Source organism: Nomascus leucogenys, chromosome 6, assembly GCF_006542625.1.
Source record: "Nomascus leucogenys isolate Asia chromosome 6, Asia_NLE_v1, whole genome shotgun sequence".
Classification (NCBI taxonomy): Eukaryota; Metazoa; Chordata; class Mammalia; order Primates; family Hylobatidae; genus Nomascus; species Nomascus leucogenys.
Window position 1 is genome coordinate 10,265,425 of NC_044386.1, and position 25,449 is coordinate 10,290,873.

Consider the following 25,449-nt stretch of genomic DNA (forward strand, 5'->3'; position numbering starts at 1 on the left):
AGAGTGTTTGAAAACTGAGTAATTGAGAATTAGAGCTCTGTTGGAGACAGGCTGGCAGCAAAGCAGTGAGTGTATCTAGATCATAGAACAAACCAATAGATTGATTTTTTGCCACCCCAAATAGTGCCTCACTTAGTAACGTATCAGCACTTTTCTTTACTGGGTTCAAATATGCGACTGCATGACTAATATCCATAAAAAATCAGCCAACAGTTTCTGTCATTCCATTTCTAAAACTGTACAGAATTGAAAATACGTATTCTTTCATTAAGAAGGTAATGCTCAAAAATTTTTGGAAAAAAAAGAGGCTATCAAGCTTCCCAAGATAGTAGGTTAAGGGACTGCTGAAATTTAGCCATGATGCTTTTTGATATGGTCACCATCAGCACAGAGCATACATAATGGCCCCTGTAAAAAACGGTCTGCTTAGGAAGGAAATAACATATGCGTGGGGATGTGCTCAATGTGTATGTTACAAAGAAAGAAAAGGAAAAAAGCCTTTCTTTGGATTTGCTTTAAATACTTTTGCTTCTATGCAGGGCTTAAATTCTATTTAAAAAAAATTTTTTTTTTTTTTTGAGACAGAGTCTCACTCTGTTGCCCAGGCTGGAGTGCAGTGGCGCGATCTCGGCTCACTGCAACCTCTGCCTCCTGGGTTGGAGCGATTCTCCTGCCTCAGCCTCCCGAGTAGCCGGGATTACAGGTGTGCTCCATCACACCCGGCTAATTTTTGTATTTTTAGTAGAGATGGGGTTTTGCCATGTTGGCCAGGCTGGTCTTGAACTCCTGACCTCAAGTGATCCACCCACCTTGGCCTCCCAGAGTGCTGGGATTACAGGCATGAGCCACCGTGCCCGGCCTATTTAAAAGATTTCTATCTCAGTTGGGTTTGAGAATGAAAGAGTGGAAGCCATTTACTCCTTATATGAAGAGAAAGACGTAACTTAGGGATAAAAACCTGAAAGTAGGCTGGGCACAGTGGCTCATGTCCATAACTGCAGCACTTTGGGAGGCCAAGGCAGGTAGATCGCTTGAGGTCAGGAGTTTGAGACCAGCCTGGCCAACATGGTGAAACCCCATCTCTGCAAAAATACAAAAATCAGCTGGGTGTGGTGGCGCACACCTGTAATTCCAGCTGCTCAGGAGACTGAGGCAGGAGAATCACTTGAACCCAGGAGGTGGAGTTTGCAGTGGGCCAAGATGGCGCCATTGCACTCTAGCCTGGGTGACAGAGTGAGACTGTCTCAAAAACAAAAAACAGAACAAAACAAAATCCTGAAAGTGAAGATGTCAACATACTGTATTAAAAAAAAGAGACTTTGTAAACATGGGGTTCTTTAAGTTATAGAGAGTCACAGGAGTACTTTAATTATCACATTCATGAAAGCCCCCTAATGAATGAGAAGAATTACAAGACAATTTACAAGACTCTTCTCTGTGAGCCATCCTACAACTGCCCTAGTCTCTGATCTCCAATGCACTGGGCTGGGTACTGAGGAGACACCAACAAGGAGCAGTCAGGGAGTATGGAGAAGGATTTCCATTTCAGGAGAAGTGCTAAAATACACAGCTCCTCTTCCCACCTGTCACAGGCTTCATACAGTCTCAGCCAATCAAGTTTGTGTGCAGAAAAGACCTTTTACTGCTGAGCTGTATCTTCAGAACATAAACAGAAAAGGCTGGCTTCACCAGCGGAATGCATCTCTATCACCTAGATTTCTCTACTCATTAGGGAGCATCACAGTCATTACATATGTGCAGGCTCACTTTCATTTTTTAAGATATTTCAGTGAAATAAACAACAGACCAGAGATGCTGCAAGATAAAGGGAGCAGATCTGCAGCATCAGGGAAACATTCTGATTTTAAGATCCCACTCTTTCCTCTCAGGGGAAGTCACACATTGCAAAATGTAGGAAGAGAAGATGGCTCTAAGTAGGTAAACTGTCAGAGAATGTTCTCTCAAGCAGGGTTTGGTTTAATTAGGCTGCAGCCAGCACTATGTACTTTAAAAAGCAACAATCAAAACCCAAGTCCATCCACCGTCTGCCACTCTTGCTTGGCTTGCTTTGAACAGCAGGGTTATTACATAATTTGCCTTTACAGTGTTTCATGGCCACTTCCAGCTTTTGGGGGGTTAAAGGTGGAAGGATAGAGGTGATGGGTATTCAAAAACTCCAGTTAACTGAAAAAGCCAGAGAGAAATGATTCTTTGTGTTGATTCTTAGGAATTTCAAAGAAAACGGTAGTGCGGGTGTCTGAATCCCCCAGGAGCTGTTCAGAAGACTTTGGCTGCAGCTGAGGCTGAGGCTGTGCAAAGAGGGGGTAGAGTTGATGGCTAATTAGCTGTCTTCATGTGGCACTGCATTGGCTCCAGGCTCTTCTCGAAAAAGACAGGAGGGGCTTTGCATTTGAGAGATTAGAAACCCACATTAAAGAGGCAGGATGAGGTGCTGTTTGAACAAAGTCGTTACGGCAAAAGAGATTCAGGAATAGCCTTGCTGATGCACCTTCTCCTGTGGGGGGCCATGGGGCCAGGTGGGCACACATCCCTCAGGAGTGAAGCTGGTGATGCTGCCCACTCCACAGACTGGCATCACGAGGCCGGCCACTGTGCTGTGCCCCACAGAGGACAGCTGTCAAGGCTGCTCCATATGACTGGGCCTGCCTGTCCCTTCCCAAAGTCACTGTGATGGAACCAACCGGGGCATCACTGATGTTCATCTAGAATTCTCTCTACTCCTAATTTGCCATCCACATCTAGGGAAACCTGGGACATGGCCATCCCTGTTACTGCCTTCTAAAGGGGCTTCGTCCCTGACGTGCCAACCTCCTTCAGATAATCCTGTGGTCTTGGTTATTTGTTTATATGTTTGGTGATATGTCCTTCAAAGGACAATCTAGTCCGATGGTGTCAACCAGGGCAATTTTAACACCCAGGGGGACAAGTGGCAATGTCTGAGGACATTTTTGATTGTCACGGCTGCGGCAGAAGGTGCTACTGGCATCCGGTGGGTAGAGTCCAAGGAGGCTGGCAAATACCCTGCAATGCACAGGCTGGCTCCCTGGAACAGAGAGGTATGCTGCCCCACATGTGACCAGTGCTGAAGCCGACGGGCCCTGGTCAAGCTGTAAAAGACAGTATTGATGGTGTGGAAGGCTGAGAGATAAAATACAATTAAGAAAACTAAACGAGACACCTGACACAGAGTTTTAAGTCTATAAACTCATTGAAACGAAAATAGCAGCACTTTTAGGTGATGGGCTATATCTTCCACTAGAGGTGAGAAAGAAGTAGAAGAATATGGTTCATCCATGGATAATGGCAGACAAGAGTTTCTGCGCAAAAATGCACAGCCGTGATCTTTGCAGGCTCATGAGATATGTTGCTTCCAGGACATGAAATATCATGCCTTGAATGAACAAGTTCCCAGCATATGGTGAGGTGAAGGCCGAGGGAGACTGTACTTGAACCAGCCAAGAGGAACGGGCGGCAGCTGAAAGAAGCAGATGGTTAGAAAGGAAATGATATTAAGCGGCAAAAGAAAGAGTATGGTTACTAATGAGAAAATGAAAACTGTCTGGAAAAAAAAGAAAAACAACCTGTGATACTAGGAAATGAGAGCCTAGGGGCATCCAAATGTCATGAGGAGCAGATCCATGAAGTGATAATAAAAAATCAAGTCCACGAACAGAAACTGTCACTGACATTTAGAGTGATTAAGACAAATTCCGGTTTGTGTATTGAGAGTCTTAAAAGCATGCATTTGGTCCAGCTATTTCACTTGTAAGAATGCATTCTTAAGAAGTGATTGAGGGGGTAGGTGAGATTTAACTACACAGATGTCAATTACAGTTTACATTAGTACAGACTTGGAAGCAACCTGATTTTCTAGGAATAGGGGATTGGTTCGCCACATCATGGTATTCCTCTACCATGGAATTCACACTAGCTCTTCCACATTCCTGTGTGAAGAACTGCTTACTAGCAAGGAAAAAAGTCAGTCTGTGTCAAATAAGCTGTCTTAAAGCGGTCAGCAAAGTGACATAGAGTGGACTTGTGCCTACACCTTCCTGCCCATCAGTGGTGTGCCAAGGTGGGCAGTGGGGGCTGTCACCTCGGGGCAGGTAATAAGAGGCTGCACTCTTTGCAGGGAATGTACAGGCAATGAAATGAATACAAGTTGGGTTTTTGTTCATTACCATATTTCACTGATAAGAGACTCCTCTTCACAGGGAGAGCCCCCTACTCACTGCGCACCCTGAATAGGCCACTACATGCCTTTTTTTCTTTATTAAGAGAACGCCCAAGGTTCACCTAGGGTCATGGTTGTCACAAAAGACTACAATTCCCAGCCTCCCTCGCGGCTCTGGTGCCACTACAAGCCAGTCTCAGCCACAGGGATGTAACAGTGATGTGTGCAACTTCTGTGTGGGGCCCTAAAGGAAAGGATACTCCTGTGTTTCTTTCCCCCATTTCTGCTCCTGAACTGTGGATGTGAAGAGCCAGCATCATGACCATGGGGAGGAAGGCAGCACCCTGAAGATGAGAGCCCCATAAAATACAAGGAGCCCGACCTCTGAAGACTCAAGAGACCGGAGTTCTACATCAGTGGAAATACACTTACTGACTATAAGACCTTATGAATTTTGTTGTCTGATATGGCCTCTAACAGAAGGACATCTGAAAGGATATATGCCCAGATGTAAGTTGTAATTGTGAATCTCTCTAGGAGAAGGCACGCTGAAGGTGTGGGTATTACTTTCTTCTTGGAGCTTAGTGCTATTTTACTCACATATTATTTACATGTTAACTGTGTACATGTATACCTAGATATTTATCATTAATATCTATTTTGTCTGAAATGAGAAGAAACTATTAAAGGTTCAAATGTCCATTGTGATCATTTTAACTACTAATAAAATTCATGTTTGTGCTTTGGGACACGCATGCTGTTTATCTGGCCTTAGAGTCTCACTTTTGGGTCAAGAGCATCCGAATGACATAGCAGGCAACGTGTGAGGCTCTTGAAGAAGTGGTGGTCAATATCGATATCCTGAAAATCCAAGAAACCTTGTAGGTGATGGCGTTTCATGATATCTCATAACACCTTCAGTGCAAAGAATTTGTTTAGTCGGGCAGGATCAAAAGTCCTGCTTCTCCAGGGATACTTTGACACACACACATATATCTTTGTTGCATATAAACTTAAGTTCTTAGATGATAATAGTAATTTAGATGGTGCATTTGTTTTGGTGGTGATTGCAGATTCAGAATACTGACTAACAATGAGATAAATGCAGCACTGTCATGAGATGCTGGGAAACAGCTCAAAACACAGGGAGGGAGGACTGCGGAAGACGCTTGGTTCACAGCGGCCCTTAGGGGCAAAGTCTCACCAGGAAACAAACAGATGAGTCTGGGAAAAGTCACAGCTATGAGCATCCACCCACAATTAAACCCACAGCAAGAGCTAGGGGACACCATAGGCCACAGTGTAATTGGGGCCAGAAGTCACAGACTGAAAAAAGACCCACACAGTCCTTTGTCCCAGACAATTCGCTCTCTTTGGGGATCAATTGCTATACTTAACCCACAATATGATAATAACTAGCAGAGACGTTTAAATACAATTATGGAGAAGTAGATTAGGGAGTAATTGTTTACTTGAAAGAAGTCTTGGAAAGACAGAGGGGATGTTTTATTTGCTCTTGAATGATTATTCTCCAAGTAGTGAGTGGGGAAAGGGAGGGCCAGGCAGTGGAACGGCATGAACAGAAGCGTAGAGGCTGGTCCGCGGGATCCTCAGACAGGCCAGGAAAGTGTGCGGGCAAGAGGCCCTGAAAGTTCTTCCAAGACATCTCTTTCGTTGTGGGAAAAATAAGGGGGCATTGAAGTTTTACACATTGAAGCCCATTCCTATTGCTTTTATGCATAAAATATCACCCTGTATATCACAGGTGAATCTTCCGGTCATTTATGCATTTGGCATCTACAACTTAACAAAGAGGTGAAAAAGAGCAAAAATATTTACTCTTAAATTGACTACAGTGCACTCAGTTGTGAAACAAAGATGATCATGAAAGAAGGCCTACCAGATAAAAACAGTGGATCCGAAGCCTGTTTGAATTGATAGGTTGGTCTCCTCACCCATGCAGATAGACATATTTTTTACCCATTTGAATTAAATAACTTTAAATTGATCTATAAGCTAACAAGGGAGGTTTTGAATTCCAGCAGGTCCTGCTTATTTAGTTTTTGCTTTTCTCAGTGGCCCTCTGCACACGGTCAATCTCACACCGAGAGCGTCTTGAAGAAGGTCTGACCTGACCAGCAGCCGGTGGAGGACAATGTCCCGTCACCTCCAAACCACGTTGAAACAGTACCCACCTCAGGACACCATCACAGGATCGTTGGCCATAGACCAAGGTGAAAAACAAACCAAAAAATGCTTATTGCTACAAAAGGTGAAAAAAGTAAATGAATCCATTTTGTCTCCTCCTATTTCCCTGGACACCAATCTTCGGATTCCCTCCACCAACCCTGCAGTGACAGTCTGCTGGCATAAAGCCCTGCTGAGGGCAGGGAGGGTCCTGCTGGGGGAGATGTGCCTTCTTGGCAGATGACATGCAGACTGTTTCGTGGGAGGTTTTGTCCAAAACGGACTAGAGAAACTAGCAATTCCTTAGAATTCAGCAACAGGCACAGAGCAGATTCAAAAATGGATGAGTTTGCAAGGACCCCTTAGACCAGAATGTGATGCATAGAGTGTCAAACACTTCTGCACACGGGAGCTCATAGTCTGATACTTCTAGACTGGAATGGCCTAGAAGTCTGATACTCCTAGTATGGTTCAATAGCAACCATTTCTTGAACTAACAGCATGCACGCATCATATTTTTGTATCATATATTTTCTTGAATTATCCCTATAGGGATTTTTTTGAAAGTTTCTGAGATTTTTCTTATAGCTAAATTTGACATGCAGAATCTTATAGTGTCTTTTTAAGGTCAAGAATACCAATGCCAAAGGTATGGGTCAACATAAATTTCTGGACTAGAAAAAGCTCTAGAGGCCATGATTAAACCAATTATTATTTGTATCATTTTTACTCCTGTTATAATATTTGGCTCCTCTATCCTGGAAGGTCTGTGTTGTAGACTAGATAATCTTTCATTTTACATAATCTCTTACACCTTTCAGTGAGGTATACATTTCTCTGAAAAAAACCATACACTTTTTTAAGCATACATTAACTTAGTGCCTTTATGAACATTATTTTTTAAAGGCCATTTGCAAAGATTACGAATGTAATTTTCATTGTAGAAAATTTATAAATACGGAAGTACAAAAAGAATCGATCATTATCTTCTCTTGGATCTTACTCTGCTTTTTAAAGAAACACATATATTTTGTATATGCAAATAGCATTTTGTATTTGCATATGACATATCATACAAAACTGGCCAGATTGTATCTGTATCATCTATACCTATAGATTTATGTACACATCTGTTTTTATATTGCTTTTTTTCACTTTACTTGCATTATATATTTTCTTTAATCTCTAAATACTCTTTAAAAACCTGACTTAATATGTAGTAGAGATGCCAGGGGACAAATGACATCCACCATCTTTACATCTGCAAACCTAGAACTCTCTGTAAGCTCCTTGATGAGATGGATCAGTTTCCAGGCCCTGAAGTTAACCTCTGTTCCAGTGTTAGCAAAGGTGGGGATGCTTTGTCCTCCCAACACTCCCTGTCCTGGTGGGGCCTGTGGTGAGGGGTTTGGTCTCTCATGGGCTCCCCGGGACAGGGGCAGAGGCTGTTCTGATGCATCACGGTTGTGAGTTGCTGCCTAGCGGCCTTCGTTTTGCTGCAGAGGAACCTACTTCCAGCTGCAGCAGGTGAGGGCCATTCTGTTCTCAAGAGGCCTCCAGCTCTGGCTCAACACTGTTCTGAATTCATCTGAATTGTCCCCCATGGCCAAGCTTCTAATGCCATCCTGTGGAAGGGCTGTGAATTCTCTGTTACCCCCATTTCCAATGGGAAGTGTGAGACTGAAAATCTAAATGCTTTAAAACCAGCGATTAAATACATGTTGGATCTTTGGTCTCCCTCTGTCTCTCTCTGTTTCCCTTCTTATACCACATCTCCTGTTCCACCCATCCCTGCCACCTGGATGGCGCCAAACCCAGCTCCGGCAATGCCCTAAGTAAATGTGTGAATTAACCCACAGGCAATGCTCTGTGCCTGCTCAGAGGTGAAATGTCAGAGCTTGCTAGGGCCTCAGGTGTCTTTTTTTCTTTTTTAAGTAATTTCCTATCTTGGCTCAACTGCGAGACGTGAGGGAAATCATTTCATGTCCCACCGTCTCAGCTGTGAAATTCCCACAGGAAAACTGTGCAGATGCATTAGTGATTTTACCTCCTGATGAAAATGCAGGGCTCATTCTCTATATATTGAGGATATGTTATAGATGCAATTAGGGAAGGGGATAATTGCATGCAGCTGCAAGCAGCCCGCATCACCTGATCTTGGGGTTTCTTTTTCTTCTTCTTCTTGCCCCAGCACCCAGAGCTCTCAGCGTCCTTGCCATTGGCCTCGCCACAGAGTAGCCCGTCCAGCTCGTCCGTGCCCATGTGCTGTCCCTGAGACGTTTCTGCCGCCAGCCGGTACGAGAGGTTCCTTAAAATGCACACACAGTTTTCAACGGTCTGCAGAACCCAGAAAGAAAAGGGGGAAACAGAGGAAAGAATGAGTGAAACTAGCACTCAGCACACCATTCTTCCACCTGGAAAGGCATCTTTCTCCATGGACACATTTCTCTTTGGAAGTATTTAGCTGCCAGCTTCTGAAAGCTCCTCTGATGGCCACAGTGGAAAACAATTAGAGAAACTTAGAAAGGTCTTAGGACCTTTTCTCCCCCACAAAGAAATGACTTTTCAGCAATAGTTACTTCTATAAACATCTGTTATTGCTGATTGAAATACACTTGTGAGAACGGAAGAATGTACAACCACCAGAGATCCCAAATATCATCCACTAACAGACAGCACCCCACCTCTGGTGAGGGACATATTTACTGCCCACCAGAGCATTTTCTGAGTGTCAAGGAGGCCACAGGTGCAAACCATGGTTGTCCCAGGAAAGTGAGGGGCTGTGATCACCTGGGGGGCATAAATATTTTTAGTCTACATTTTTTTGAGATGCCTGACACTCATATTTTCTTAGCCAAAAGGTTAAACAGTGGTTAAGGACACATGTTGTGGAGCTGGGCACCTGTGGAACCCTAGGTGTCCGATTTAGCTGTGGGACATTGGACAATGCACTTGACATCTCTGGGACACAGTGTACCCCTCTGTAAAATGGTCATAACAGGACCCACATCTTAGGTTGCTTGTGCATTAGGTGAGCTAAAATATGTGTGTGGTAGGCAGAATAATGGCCCTCCCACAAGGTCTACATCTTAATCTCTGGAACCTGCGAATATGTTAGGTCACGTGGCTGGGAGGAGGTGGGAATTGTTAAGCTCATCAGCTGCTTGTCAGATGGGGAGATTATCTGGATTGTTCGGGTGGGCCTGTGTCCTCACAAGGGGCCTGTACATCAAAGAGGAAGGCAGGAGAGTCACAGTGATGTGATGTGAGAAGGACGTGGCTGGCCATGGCCAGATCTGAAGATGGCGGAAGGGGCCACAAGCCGTTATGTGGGCAGGGTCTAGATGTTGGAATAGGGAAGGAAACAAATTCTCCCCAAGAGCCTCAAGAAGGAACGCAGACCTACCACATTTTAATTTTATCCCAGTGAGACCCACTTCAGACTCCTGGTCTCTAGAGCTATAAGATCATAAAGCTGTGTTGGGTTCAGCCACCAAGTTTGTGGTCATTGGTTATGACAGCAATAGGAAAGAACACAGCGCACAAGTACTGGGAAGAAAGCTGGGGCACAGTAAATGCTCTTCAAAGGTTCATATCATTAACAATGGCAGGAGATGGCACAGTGCGGAGCTCCAGAGGATGTGATCTAGGGCTGGCTGGCTTGGCTTCCAATCCTGGGCCTACCATTTCACAAGCTGTGGGGCCTTGGGCAAAGTGCTTAATCTTTCTGTGCTTCTATTTCCTCATTTGTAAATGGAGGGTCATATTAACAGTATCATGTACAGGCTGGGCACGGTGGCTCACGCCTGTAATCCCAGCACTTTGGGAGGCTGAGGCAGGTGGATCAATAGGTCAGGAGATTGAGATCATCCTGGCTAACATGGTGAAACCCTGTCTCTACTAAAAATACAAAAATTAGCCAGGCGTGGTGGTGGGCGCCTGTAGTCTCATCTACTCGAGGAGGCTGAGGCAGGAGAATGGTGAGCTTGCAGTGAGCCGAGATTGCACCACTGCATTCCAGCCTGGGCAACAGAGAGAGACTCTGTCTCAAAAAAAAAAAAGAGCAAAAAAAACCCCCAGTATCATGTACAGGGCCACAGTGAGGGTTAATAAGCTCACAGATACAGCTCTTTGAATAGTGTCTGCTCAAAAGTATTTGCTAAAATACTAGTTGTAATAACTTCTGATTGCTGAGAAGAGGGGTGAGCAAACTGCCACCCAGGGGTCTGATCCAGCCCACAGCCGGTTGTGCATAACCGGTGTTTTCCTGGAGGACGCCCAGGCCCATTTGTTTATGAATGGTCTGTAGCTGCTTTCATGGTACAATGTAGAATTACATGGCTGTGACTGAGACAGTATGGCCCACAACACTGGGAATATTTATTCTCTGACCTTCTGCAGAAAACGTTTGCTGGTTAGGACAAAGCTGACCTTTTGACTCCAGGAACCATGGAAAGAGGGGAAAAATATCCAATTTTAAAAGGGGCAAAATAATGATGGAAAAAAATAAACTGAGCCAAGTTTTATTTGAAGAATCTTACCAAGTTGGCTATCATTTTTTCAGGCACCTGCTATATAACAGCCACCCGTGATGGCACATAATACGATTCCATTGTATGGGTGAAGGGGAGGACAGCTAAAGCTGTGAGTACCTCCCACCAGACTGAGCTGCTTCTCTGCAGTCCTGGGGTGGGACTGGAATGGGCCGGGGCTGCTGGGATCGCAATCCTGCACTGCTTCCCTCCACTGGCTGGAATCTGGTGAAAGGTAGCGGGTGCCCTGTACTTACTACGAGGACGTGAAAATCTACGAGGAAAACCAGTTTTCAGGAAATATCTCTGGAGCCTTTGTCATTCCAGACCTTTCTTGTCAGCTTCTCAAGGTGTCATGGGCTGCTAATCCCACAGGCCCTGAGTCAACCTGATTTTCTATTCCAAGCATCCTCTCAGCATCAAAAAGTGGACTGGCACGAAAGCAGGTAAACTCAGGGCGATGCATGAAAGAGAGAAACGACTCTCATTGAAAGGAAAATGTTATGGCATAAGTCAGAATGATTTTTAAATCAGCTCAAACTGATTTTTCATACATCAAAGACTGGGGAGAATAAACTTCTTTCTCATCCCACTGTTCGTCTTCCCCAGAGGCATCACTGTTCCTCTGCTTAACAAATGACTACTGGGGAATAAATCTGCAGTTGTGAAAAATGCTTTATAATCGAGCTGCAGCTGGGGAGATGATTTGGGAAGAAGCTAGAAGAAGGAGAGAAAGTAGGGATGGGGGTGGGTGGGGAGGGAGGGATGGGGGAAGGAAGGTCACAGGGACCACATTTATCTCTCATTTAAACCTCCTGGAGTTTTGCAGTCTGGGTTGGTTTGGGAGAGTTACTTAATTCAAGAGCTTTTCTCTAAGGGGATAAGGAGAAAGAGAAGACAAAAGACTTGGGATCCTAGCAGGAGGGTGGCAGCCGGTAGCTTTGCTTGGGACGTCCATTGCTGTCAGCAGCGCTTTCAGCAGTTGTTTTTGGTTACCAGGGTCATTTTGATTCCTTATTTTCTATTAGAAAGGGTTAATCTGGAAGTTGTAGAGTGCTCCACCATATGTTACCCAGTCAACACACTGGCCCAATTATAGGACCAGAGCCACAAGCTTGTATGGAATCCAAGCTCTTTAACGTATTAACTTCTCGGGTCTTAAAAAGAAGATGTACTCATTCATCCCCCTCACCCTCAAGGTGTCATTGTGAAAGCTCAAAAGCGGCCAAGCAGAGGGCTGAGTGGCAAATGATGGTACAATAATAATATGTTAAAACTCAATAGCACAATCCAGCCAGTGAAGCACCTGCTGAGTAACTGATCACATCTGATCCTTTCAAGAGCCTTGGCATTCAGCTATGATTATGCTGCTTGTCACAGAGTTGAGGTCACTTGGATATGGTGCTCCAGCCAGTGGGAGGTGGAGATGGCACAGTCCCCTGGCACTGTCTTGATGCCGGCTCAGGGCTCTTCTTACTCCACCAGGGATATCTGGGTTTTCTGACTCCAGCCCCGAATACTCCCAATTATTTCAACTTCCTCTTTTGGGGAAAATGTGGACATTAGAAAAGATGATCTACAAAGTCTCCCAGGGTTTTAGGAATCTGGTCATCTGACAGAAAGAAGATGTTTGTGCCATGTTGGTTCTTGAACCACGGCTCCTGAAGGACGCCTTAATCTTTGGTGCTGGTGGCTACACTTAGCCGAAGCATGAGGCTGTTGACTCTTATTTTATTTTCAGCTGCAAGGTCCAGCTAGTATCAAAGCTTTTTTCGTAGCCATCACAGTAAAAGGTATAGTCTCCCAGTGCCTCACTCACCACTCTGAATATGATGATGCTGGGCATTGCCGCTTCAGTGATTTACCTTCAGAAGCCCTTTGAAAACGCACGTGCCTATTACGCTAACAAGCATTTGTAAATATTCAAGACATCTTGACTGGTCACTTGTTTAGGAATTTAATTTTCCTGTCGATGATACTAAATGGTCTAAAATGGTCATTTAAGGGCTTCTGTGAAAGGGGAATGCTTACTCTTTGTTACATTATGTTCATCTTTGAATCTAAAAACACGAAGTCAGTGAATGGATGTGAACCTAATTGAGCAGAAGTTAAAAGATGACAAGCGGTGCTCATAATTGGGGTGAACTAGTACTCAAAGGGCTTACATCCCAGAAGTAGCTTGCATTCAGATCTTTGGGGAGTAAGGCTCAGGCATCAGTGATTTTCTAAATTTCTTGGTAACCCTAATATGTAGTCAGGGTTGAGAAGTGCTATGCCAACTTATACACACAGCCAATTAATGACTACATGGATAGAAACACTTTTATTTGTTCTTTATCTAACTTTGAAACTAAATTACATTATACCAGATTCCCAATTAGAGAGTCATATTAAAGCTCTATCTACTATGGCAGGTTCTTAATCTAAGATGTACATCAAATTACCTGATGAACTTTTAAAGGTACAAAAACTTGTGACGAGAGTTAGACAGTTGGGTTCACAGGACTGCAGTAGGGTCTGGACAGATGTATTTACATGAACACTCCAAAGGCAATTCTACTAAAGAGTCAGAATGAAAACCACAGGATTAAGGTCACGCTTCATAACCAGGGCCAATTTTGCTCCCCGCAGGACATGTGGCAATGTTTGGAGACACTGTTGTTTGTTACTGGGGTGGAGATGGGGACTGCTACTGGTATGCAGTGGGCAGAAGCCAGGGAGGTTGCTAAGCATCCTGCAATGCACAAGACAGTCCCATGACAAAGAATAATTCACCCCAAAATGTCAATAAGGGTGGCTCTTGAGAAATCCTTATTAAGAAATCACATTTATTACCTGCATTACTTTATGACTATTGGTAAAGTTTGTGTTTATAACAGGATATTATGAAATTACAAACTTATATGAATGAATCAAACTTATATAAGACTAAATAAAATAGCTCAAACACTGGAAAAGCCCACCCAGTTCTATTCTGGCTTGTGAACTAAGACACTGAATAGACTTTGGTGATTTATTTTGTTGGGAAGCCCCATTTATTTAGCATTGTGACATTTATTTAGATCTTGCAGGCCTTTTAAAATGGAACTTAATGTAATCAACAGTTGTTAAAAAGCAAGTTTACAAGAATACAGGATTATTCAAATCGCAAGGCTCATGCCTATAATCCCAGCACTGTGGGAGTCTGAGGTGGGCAGGTCACTTGAGATCAGGTGTTTGAGACCAGCCTGGCCAATGTGGTAAAACCCCGTCTCTACTAAAAATACAAAAAATAGCCAGGCATGGTGGCACACGCCTGTAATCTTAGCTACTCAAGAGGCTGAGGCAGGAGAATCACTTGATCCCAGGAGGTGGAGGTTGTGGTGAGCCTTGATTGCACCACTGCACTCCTGGGTGACAGAGCCTAGGTGACAGGGCGAGACTCTGTCTCAAAAAATAAAAAAAAAGCAGGTAGTTTTAACATCTTGTCTCTTCTTTTGAAAGCGGATTACATTAAACTAGAAGCTTGTGAGCAATGTGGTATTCAAATTTATACACTCAACTGGAACACCTGTGGTTTGAGTAACTTAGAACAATCTGCATATTTACTCATGGCTAATCAGAAGTTAGGTATCTAGCTCCACGCTAGAATTAGAAGCCCAGTCTAAAAAGTGTTGGATTCTTATAAGGAAACCAGGAGAGAGTTCAGAAGGAAAGTCTGAAATACTGCGTTGGCTCTCCAGGGTTGTTAGCTATTGTTGAGTCCCGTGGGAGTCTTTATTCTCGAACATGCTTAATCTATGCAAGCACAACCAACCTTGCTATCGATCTCACTGCTCCCCAGCGCAGACTGGATCACATACAGCAAGGCATCCGTAAGCCCATCACACTCTCTCATCCTTCTGCGGGCCTCCTCTCCAGCCGAACTAACATTCCTGCAAAGCAAAAGGACACATCAGCAGTCTTTATGGTTGTCACCAAAAGAATGTCTTTCCATGCCCATCTGCTCTCATAGTTTGAAAGGAAATGCTTTTTTCCCCACTTTTTCAGAATGCTTATCAAGAATATATCTTTAATGAAAAGGGATGGCTTCCACAAAACACATCCCAGAGTTGGGTAAGTCACAGATGTCTGTAATGCAACTCCTGGAATAGACAATGAAGAATTCCTAATACGGGATCTGTGAGTCCCATGACCGCGGAGGGTGGGGGACTTTCAGAAAGTCTTCTAGGTCTACTCCATGTACAATCAGAAGCTTTTTGATTCAAAGGATTCTTCTTTGAGAGGTCTCAAACACTTTCAAAGACAGAACTTCTAACTTCTGAAATATTTTAGACATCTAAATTTGTCTGCCACCAAAGATACCTACCTTGGCCCAGCCAGAAGTAGACTTCTAGGAATTTACTCTAAGGACATAGTTAGAGGTTTCTGTGACACTTTAGTCATTGGGATGTGCATGATACCTCTTATGGGAAGGGGCTGCTCCAAGCTCTTTTCTGTACTAGTACATGCTGAGCTAATGGCAACAGACGGGGCCTACTGTAATGAAATGTGTGGCTACGAAGCAGAGAGATCTTCTAGTCCTACAAGAGACAGAGATAATCTGAAGGAAAATCTTGGGGTGCTTTTAGTTACTCTACCACCTGAGAGTATGTTGTTCTCCTACCCACAGTTAGCATATGGTTCCAGTAGAGAATTTCTGCAATGACTTACTACAGACAACACAACCTGTAAAAGGGAGGCTGCAGGAGATGACTTAGTGGGTGGTACAAAGCGATTGAAAGAATTTAAGGACCTTGAGAACAGTGGTAGAAAAAGAAGGTGATTCTCAAACTTTGGGAGCATTGGAATCCTCTGGAGGGTGCATGCAGTACAGACTGCTGGCTGCATGCTGGAGTCTCTGACTCAGAACGTCTGGGGTAGAGTCAGATAACTGGCATATCCTTGGTGATGCTGATGTTGAGAACTCACACCCCAGCTCTCTAGGGAGGGTCTGGCTGGGAGGAGGGTGGTGTTCTTTGCCAAGTGCTGGGGCAGCTATGAGGCAGATCCCAAGGATCCGTAAGCCTGGACGGAGTCTGGAGAAGTTGAATGAAATGAATCTCCAGCCTGCTATAATTGACCCAGGTAGTCTCATTTCATATTCACAACATCTTTTGCTGTTGTAATCAATTCTGTTTTACAGATGATAAAACCAAGCCTCAGAGGTTGTCCAAGGCCACACAGTAAGTGTGTCTCTGCTTCAGATGTCCAGGATACTGGAGATCAAACCCAGAGAAGACCAAGGAATAAGATTTTGAGGAATCAATCTATTTGCAATTAGCCTCCCCCTTCACACTCTCTTGGCTCTTTGAACCTCCTTTACTGACACCATTGATTTTGTACTGGAATTATTTGGCTGTGACCTCATTACTGCCCTGAGACTTTCTGGAGGGTAGAAGGCATGTCAGTCTTATGTCTCTACCTAGCATTGAGCTGGAACAAAACCTGTGAAGATGGGAAAGAAAGGGCTTCAGGTCTGATGTCAAATATGAATGCAGAATATGATTTTGTAAGAAATAAAATAAAATAAAATAGGCTTCATGTTAAAATGCTACTGAACATAAATAGTTTTTTTGATACCTAAAAAGTTCCACAGACGTGTTAAGATAGGCTCTATCAGCGGCATTTTTGTGTAACACTGGGAAAGGTTATACAATTCAAATTAGTATTCTTGGCATTTGCTGATCTTCAAATATAAACAAAATTTCTCAGCTTCTTAGATAATGTAACTAGGCAAATATTGACAGCATTTTTATGTAAAATTTTATAAATTCCATCCTGTGATGGCCAACCTTTGTTTCTGACACAATCCGTGGTGGGGGCCAGAGAGGAACTACAGAAAAGGTGGTGACAGGCATTTGATATTATTTTAAACTAAAAGAATGGCCCTTTTAAAGGAGCATTTTAGATCATTCCTTCTTGAAATGATTTTCACCAGGTCGAGCTGTGAAGCTGTTAAAATAATAAGTTTGCCAAAGATTCTGAATCAGACCTCTTTGGCCAGAAGAATGTTACATGGCAACGTGTGATTATGTTTGGCTCTTTAGCGTAGCAAGTTAGTATTTCCCAATAGAATTAATGAAATTCAGGCTGGCAAGCAACTTACGGTATCATGTGTACACCCTGATCTGAAAAAAACTCTCTGCAGCTTTTCTTTGACTAATGTGCTCAGTCTTTCCTTCGAGTATCCTTTTTTTGGAGGCAGGCTGCCTCCTGATTCACCAATAAACTGCCTAATTTCATTGGTAATCATTAAATGTGCAGGACCAACCAATAGGAAATAATCAAAATGAACAACTTAACATCAGAAGCTGTCAATACTAATCTTAGCGTTTTTCTTTATTCTAGTTTCTATTCCATTCTAGTCCAGTCTCCTCCAAAATTTAAAAAGTTATTAATTGGCTACTATATTACAATGTGTAAGATATTGAAAAATGAGAAAGATTAATAACTGAAGGTCTCGGCAGAGAAGGGAAGTGACTGAGATATACCCACACCCACACAGCACCTATGATATGGACTTCAAGAGGGGGTTATCATGCTGTCCGCAGGGGTGATAAGGCTCAGTATACGTACAGACTTCAAGAGGGGGTTATCATGCTGTATGCAGGGGTGATGAGGCTCAGTATACATATAGACTTTAAGAAGGGGTTATCATACTGTCTGCAGGCATGATGAGGCTCGGTATACATATAGACTTCAAAAGGGGGTTATCATACTGTCTGCAGGCATGATAAGGCTCAGTATACATTTTTATATAAACTGTCTCTTTTCAGTGGGTAATGGTTTCCTACAGGCCTTTGGGCTTGGGTTTCCACTTTTAATCAACTATACCTCAGTGCATGAAACACAGCTTAAGAGAATCTTTGATTTTCACATTGGTGGTAAGGAGGGTTTCCTGTTCCTCCCTCTTCCCCACAAATACAAGTTCTACTCTTTAAACCACAAATTTCAGCTTTTTGTTGTTGTTGGTTAAGACTTTTGAGCAATACGTTAAGGCGAAGTCATGTCAGCTATGAATGAAATATTACAATCATGTTAACAGTACATGATAAAGCTATAAGCATCACGACTTGAACACAGCTCAAATTTTTGTCTCTACACCTTTACTCTGAAACTTAACAAGATGTTTCACGTTTAAAAATAAACACCGTGTCCAAGTGTTCTCATTGTTCAATTCCCACCTATGAGTGAGAACATGTGGTATTTGGTTTTCTGTCCTTGCAATAGTTTGCTGAGAATGATGGTTTCCAACTTCATCCATGTCCCTACAAAGGACATGAACTCATACTTTTTTTGGCTACATAGTATTCCATGATGTATATGTGCCACATTTTCTTAATCCAGTCTATCATGTACCCTAAAACTTAAAGTATAATAATAAAAAATAAAAATAAATAAAATAAACACTCTGATAACCTTCTGTGATGCTCACTAAATGGTTAGTTGTAATCGTGTTCCTTAGAAAGTGTTTGACAATGAATCAATGTCCAATCTAGAAAGTTCCTCCCTCCCATTGTACTTAAACCATCTTCTGCCCATCACGAGGAAGGTGATTTCTATGTCTGGTTAGAAATGGGTATGGAAAAATTCTATGCATAAACATAGTATTAAAACAAATACCTGTAGATTATTTGTTAGAAGCACAAAAATGTGCATAATATCTCATCCTTATTAGTAATCTTTACAATCGTGACTGAATTGTCAGTTGCTATGTCATTGGGAAGTTCCTGCTTAAAGTGGATTCTATAATCTTTTTATCTAATAAAAAAAGAAACAATTCATTTTTATGTCTTCCAATTAAAAGATCAATCTTTTTTTATTTTAATGCGACTAAACTGCTTCCTTTCCCCTGTCTTCTGTGCTGTTTGAAATCTCATTTCTTTGAATCTCCATCACTTAGTGCTCTCCTAGGACCCAATGTGGAACTCAGACCATACGTTCACCTGTATGACTATGGCATTTTCCATGAAAGATGTATCTGTGCTTCAGATGGCCAGGATACTGAAGATCAAACCACAGAGAAAACCAAGGAATGAGATACTGGGTAATCAATGTATTTGTAATTAGCCTCTCCCTTCACACACTCTTAGCTCTTCGAACCTCCTTTACTGATCATCATTTATTTCGTATTGGTATTATTTAGGCTGTGACCTTATTACTGCACTGGGACTTTCTGGAGAGTAGAAAGCATGTCATTCTTATGTTTATACCTAGCATTCAGTGGAGTGTGTGACACACAGTTGGCTATTATTGAGAATTCAGCCCTTCCATCGGATTGGAATTCAGGAAAGCAGGGGTAGGTTTACTCTGTGACTGACTGTGCTCCATGCTTACAGAATAAATATCAGATGTTTGTTCCACCATTTGAATACTGGCTTCTTAAACTGTATCTTGTGTTATAAGCCCCATCCTGAGTTATTTGAGGCAGTTTCAATTTGCAAAAAAAAAAAAAAAAAAAAAAGATGCAACTGAAGATAGCATACAGCATCGAAAGTAAAATTAGCTCAAGACAGAGACTTTCTTATGATTGTTCATAATACTGACTGAGTGCTGAAGAGATCTGCACAGTTTTGTGGCCTGGAGCCAGTCAGATATTCCCCAGCTTCTCACTCGTCTACAACCTCAGGCTCGGAAGAAGAGCTTGAGCCTTCCTCACAGGCTTCCTTCACAGCCTGGCCCAAGGCTAGGTTGTCTTCCTATGTCTGTTTCCTCCTCTCCTCTCTCCCTCACCTTCTCCTTGGCCTTCAGGGTCTGGACTCCACTGGAGTTGTCTCATACCAAGCCTACTCACATGTCCTTGAGCCCTGGGTCTAGCCCTGCTATAATCACCGTCCATCAGGTGGCCCAGCCCTTCACATCCCTGGGTAGGCGCTCCCTGAGCTCCTACATCTCATCTTCCAATTCATAACCAGTAGAGCCCAGATGCTGGGTCTCTGCAGGATCTGGCCTGGGTTCCTGAGACCATATACTGGTTTGAGGAGTTGGGTGGGCTGTCTGGAGGGTGTTAGAGAACAGAGCTGGGTTTAAGTGATACAAAGAGTCCCAAGGCAAAGTCGAAATATGAAGCCACATGCTTAGTACAGCCTCAATGCAACCCAGCAAGGCAGGCTGGGGAGGCAGAAGACACCAGGGATAACGGCATGGATCAGAGACCAGACCCGACCTTGGGATACCTGGGACCCCCCCAGGGCAGAGCTGAGGGCCTCTGGACGCTTGACCAAGGATAAGGAGAGGCTGTCTGGGGTTCCCGGGCCCACTGATCCCTCCCCCTGGAAAGTTCTTCCTTCCGCCTTGAAGCCATCAACTCTGACAGTCGCAGTTGCCAGGGCTCAATCCAAGCACCGCCTTTTCTACCTTCTAAGCCTTGCCTCAGCCCTGCTACTCCTTCCTTTATAGCTCCAAGCACAAGCTTCTTTTAGAGCACCTGTAACACGTGATGTTTGAGTCTGGTCCCACAAGGCGTTAGGAGGTAGGGGGGAGCATCATCTTATTTGGTTGTTTGTACTCCCCACTGTGCAGCACACAGTAGGAACTCATTGGATATTGACTGGATGAAAGAGCATATGGTTTTCTTCAGGACTCTTTCTAGACCAGTGGTTCCTAACCTAGGGTGACTGTGCCATCAGGGAATATTTTTGGTTGTCACTGCTGGGTGAGTGTTGGGGGCATTACAGGCATCTCATGGGTAGAGAGATGCTCAGGACCATCCCACAATGCTCAGGACCGCCCCCACCACAAGGCATACCAATTGTTTCGAGGCTGAGAGGTCTGCTCTGGATAGCTGGGCTCCACGAGGATCTAATCTACATGTGTGCTTCCCCAGCACCTAAACTGTGCTCAGCCCTGTGGCTTCTCAAACCTATGCTCCTCTGCTGCATCAGAATCAGCTTTGGAACTTGATTAAAATACAAAGGTGCAGGCCCTTCCCCTATGCTTCGATTAGCCCAGTTCTCAGTGTGTTCCACTGGTCTCCAGGTGATGAGAACACACTCCAAAGGTGAGAACCATGGCCTTAGCCCACGGTAGGAAATTCAGTGTAGAAAGGTAGAGTACTTCTTGAATGGCCATGAAGCCACGTGGTTGTCTGCTGTGTGCTATGTGATGTATAGACTCTGAACAACACTCCCAAGGCTCTTCCTAACAGGATGGGACCATGGACCCCCGACACACACCAGTGATGGCCTTTAGACCAACGGCCATCAGCTTCTAACAGTCAACCGGCAAATGATGGGAAATAACACTAAACTTGTGAGGGGGGAATATGGAGCATCTTAATTTTTTGACCATGTAATTACCTACTCAGAAATTGATGGAATTTTTTTTAACTCATGACAATCTTTTAATTCAACAACACAGCCACCCCCAGTAACAAGATCTCCAGAACTCCCAGCCTCTCCTGCCTGCTCTCTCTTGCTTAGGCTAAGCAGAGACTGAACAGACCTAATAGCCACCCCTTCAAAGAGCCATATTATTAGCAGCCAGATCGATTATCAAGTATTAATTACACGTAAAAATGCAAAAAATTGGCTCTTTGGAGTTTGATGCCTATAGTTATCTCCCTTCTATGGAGAACATCCTTACAGCCTTGATAGCTTGGATTCATCATAAATTACCTGATCTGAGTAAGTGTGAGAATGGGAAATTATGCCAATCCTGCTTTTCTTGATTCCACAAAGCACACTTGCTTTTGCTTCAAAAACGTTAAATTTTAAAGAGATCTTCTATCCGTGACACCTAAATCTGGAGTTAAAAACCTGCTTAGTATTGACACTCTCTACCAAGAGGGTCTTCCTAAGAAGAGTGCTGTCATTATTTCCTCTTGTCAACAACTTGTGACATGAGATTTTTTAAGGGCTTTATGTGAACTATGATATTGTAATTTTTCTAAGCATATTCAAAAGGGTAACAAAATTATGTTTATGCACTAAATCTAATCAGGAAAGTAAGCCAGGAAAAGTTGATGGTATTCATTAGGTTTTAACTGAATGGAGCAGTTCCTTATATAATAACAATTGTATGGTAGGGAGAAAACACTAACTTAATGTGTATTCATTTTAAATTGTTCTGTATTTTTAAATTGCCAAGAAAAATAAACAACTTTGTAAATTTGAAGATTTTTTCCAACAGCTTTTCGTCTTCAGTGTCTTAATGTGGAAGTTAACCCTTACCAAAAAAGGAAGTTGGCAGGAACAGCCTTCTAGCACACTTTTTTTAGTGAATAATGGTAGCCTAAACTTAATATTTTTATAAAGTATTGTAATAGTGTTTTGTGGATAATCGAAATAAAAAATTCTCGTTGAATGCAAAACAAACAAACAAACAAACAAACAAAACTCTCTGTAAAGGATCAGAGAATAAATATTTTAGGCTTTGCAGGCCACACAGGGTTTCTGCCACTTTTTCTTCTCTCCTTCTCTTCCTCATTCTTTCAACAATCTTTTAAAAAATGTAAAACCTATTCTTACTTGAAGCCATACAGAAACGGGTCACCGGCACGATCAACCCCTGACCTAGATTCTCATCTGAAGCTCAGATATAGAATTCAGGAGGGTGTCTGTGAACTCCTGATATTTTGTTCCAAGTTTTGTATATTTTTATATGAACGTAATGCATGGTTTTTTGTTTTTATTTTCTGTGCTAGAGGTACAGAACTTTCAGCATATTCTGAGGCTGGGATCCTAAACTGTCTAAAAACATCTCACCAAAATAAGTGGTTTGAGCAGCCCCTGCCTGGAGCAGCACGTTGCTCTCCTAAATCTAGAGTCTGGGTTTCAGGAATCAAATGTATTTGCCTCCTCAGGGAAACAGCAGCTCTGCCCTGTGTCTTCCCACAAGGTATTGGGAGACTTTGTCTGTGGTTTCCAAAATCATTGTCCAAAAAGCCCATCCTTTTCTTCTGTGCGGGAAGATCGTCCTCTTCGTTGAGTGTCCAGGGGCGGGGAAAGAAGGGGTGTCTTCGCCCAGCACTGGGTCCGCTGACTCCACCTGGCCTTTAATGCAGTGCCAGTAATCCAGCCAGAGCCTCTCTCTCTAGGTGCAGAGGTTGCAGGGCTGGCGCCAGCATGAGACCGTCCAAGTCTGTCCATCCCCTTCATTCTTCCCACAAAATCCATGAGGGCTCATCCCTTTGATTTGTAGCTTCTTTGAAAAAAGGGAGTGGCTGGTTTCCTTATTATTCAAAATGTTCACAAAGGTGGTTTCTCCTGTACCTGGTGCGGTGCACATAGCTGCGCTTAGCTGTGAAGGCGCTTTCTTCGCTTTGGCCTCTTCATCTGGGAGGTGCCACTGGGAATGTTGTGGACATCACAGGGGATCTGCGGTGACACAGGGCAGCTGCTCAGGGCCGGGCTGGTTTCTTCTCCGTAAACGTTAGCTGAGCAGCTGCAACACCAGAGACCTCCCAGCCCAGAGGGGAGAAACACGCCAGGCGGGTTACTAGCACCCCACAGGAAACGTGTCTCCCGCAAATGTGCAAGAGGAAAGAACAGAAGGTTTCACAGCAGGGTTGGCAATTTTAGTTATTTATTTTTTAAAAATCTAAAACTAAAGTAAAAATATTAAGACAGTAGGGGAAATGTAGAACTAAAAGTGATGTCCACACTCTTTGCTTTCCCTTAAGGAAATCACTGTGACCATTTGGTGTTTATCATTCAAGATTATTTTCCACTCATATTAATAAACCATGTAGGCAAGATTCTGTTTTATACCATAACAATTCCTCAGGCAACTGGCTTTTATCCTTCAAAAGTTTATCACTGTCTCTGTTCACGATGGTAGCTACAGTTATTGAATGACTTTTGGTATCTCTTGGTATAAATAGATCGGCCGGGCACGGTGGCTCGCACCTGTAATCCCAGCACTTTGGGAGGCCGAGGTGGGCGGATCACTTGAGGTCGGGAGTTCGAGACCATCCTGACCAACATGGAGAAACCCTGTCTCTACTAAAAATACAAAATTAGCTGGGCATGGTGGCGCATGCCTGTAATCCCAGCTACTCGGGAGGCTGAGGCAGGAGAATTGCTTGAACCCGGGAGGCGGAGGTTGCCGTGAGCTGAGATTGCGCCATTGCACTCCAGCCTGGGCAACAAGAGCGAAACTCTGTCTCAAAAAAAAAAAAAAATAGATCACAATTCATAATTTTAAAAATTAATACCCTGTGAATGAATATCCAGATTATTTCTAATTTTTTACTGTATTATGTAATGTTTGGTTCAATTTTGGAGGAGATATGGGCTTTAGAGGAATCATTCTAGGAAGATAAAATAGCGGAGACAAATAATTTCAAATCAACAAAGCAGCCAACCTTGACTGGGTGCCTGTTTTCTTCCATACGCAATGCTAAGTCCTGGGATAAACTGATGAGAGCACCTGGCTTGTGACCTTTAGAAGGTCCAAGTCCAGCAAGGTAAACAGACACTATATTTGATGTGAGTAACCATGATGTCATCAGCATGTAACTAGCAGTGTGAAGAATCTGGGAACCAATCTTATTTGGAAGTGACATCTAGATATACAACAGAAAACAAATATAGGCTGAAAAGGATGAAAATTTTACTCTTCATCTATTTTAGTAAAATATTTCCTTAAGTTGTAATTCTGTAAATTTAGACATCAGTTATTTTCCTTCACACTTATAGCAGCAAGTCATGGGTTGCAACTTAAAAAAATAAAGACACGGAACATAATAAACATGTTTCCAACAAAACAGCAGCTCATGCAATGTAAATGGAAAGTATTAAAAATGCATACTTTTAAATGCAAAGGGCAAGGCTTAAACTGCAGGCACAGGCTTGGGCTAAGTTCCAGGTGAAAAGCCTGTGCAAATACCATCCATGCACATCCATGCACATCCATGCAGGAGTGGGGTCTGCAGGCTCCAACCAAGGACAGGACCCAGCAGGGAGCCATGGCATTCTGTGGCAAATGTTAATTTTGGCACATAATTCTCCATTTTTACTAAGCCTGGCATCCTCAGCCAGTGCAACATGTCTACTAAAACTGTGGCTGGCTCGTGGTAGACCAAGGGCAAATCTTGTTAATGCCCTTTTACTCAACCACATTCCCTGCGCTAAGTCCTTCCTGAGATCTGGCCACAGGACAGCCCAGATGGATTGCTGCAAATCCTGGGCCATCCCTCACCAGAGGTACCACTCCTGCCTCTTGTAGTTCCACGGCAGGTGGAAATGCAGTTCTGTTCCTGTCGTTCTGTGCAGGTGGGAATGTATGACGTTTGCACGATGCTCAAAAGTGGACTGAAGCAAGGCTTCTTCCCCCACCAGCCTGATGCATTCAAGTCCCTTACAAGAGGCATTTCCAGTGGCATCTTTTTCTGACATCTGACCCAGAGGGCAAAGCTGAGGCTGACGTTCGATAAGCTCTGGCCTGGAAACCCAATGGCGTTGGCTGGGCTGGGTTTCCAAGCTGCTTTGGAGCAGCGACTCCATTTTATTTTCAATTCCCCCTTTTAGAACTGGCATGTCTATGATTGTTATCCTATGTCGTCCCACCACT

At 43.3% G+C, this 25,449-nt stretch overlaps 1 protein-coding gene across 7 annotated transcripts in view; it reads right to left on the reverse strand.

Annotated features, from left to right (window-relative positions):
- The window catches only part of CTNND2 (catenin delta 2), a 938,008-nt gene that overhangs the window by 130,186 nt on the left and 782,373 nt on the right, over positions 1-25,449 (reverse strand). For all 7 annotated transcript variants that reach the window (XM_003263165.3, XM_012501684.2, XM_030813911.1 and 4 more), the window contains 2 exons: positions 14,711-14,828; positions 8,534-8,719 (listed from right to left, as the gene is read on the reverse strand). In XM_003263165.3, the coding sequence (XP_003263213.1) occupies positions 8,534-8,719; positions 14,711-14,828 (304 nt within the window). The remainder of the gene's footprint in view (positions 1-8,533; positions 8,720-14,710; positions 14,829-25,449) is intronic.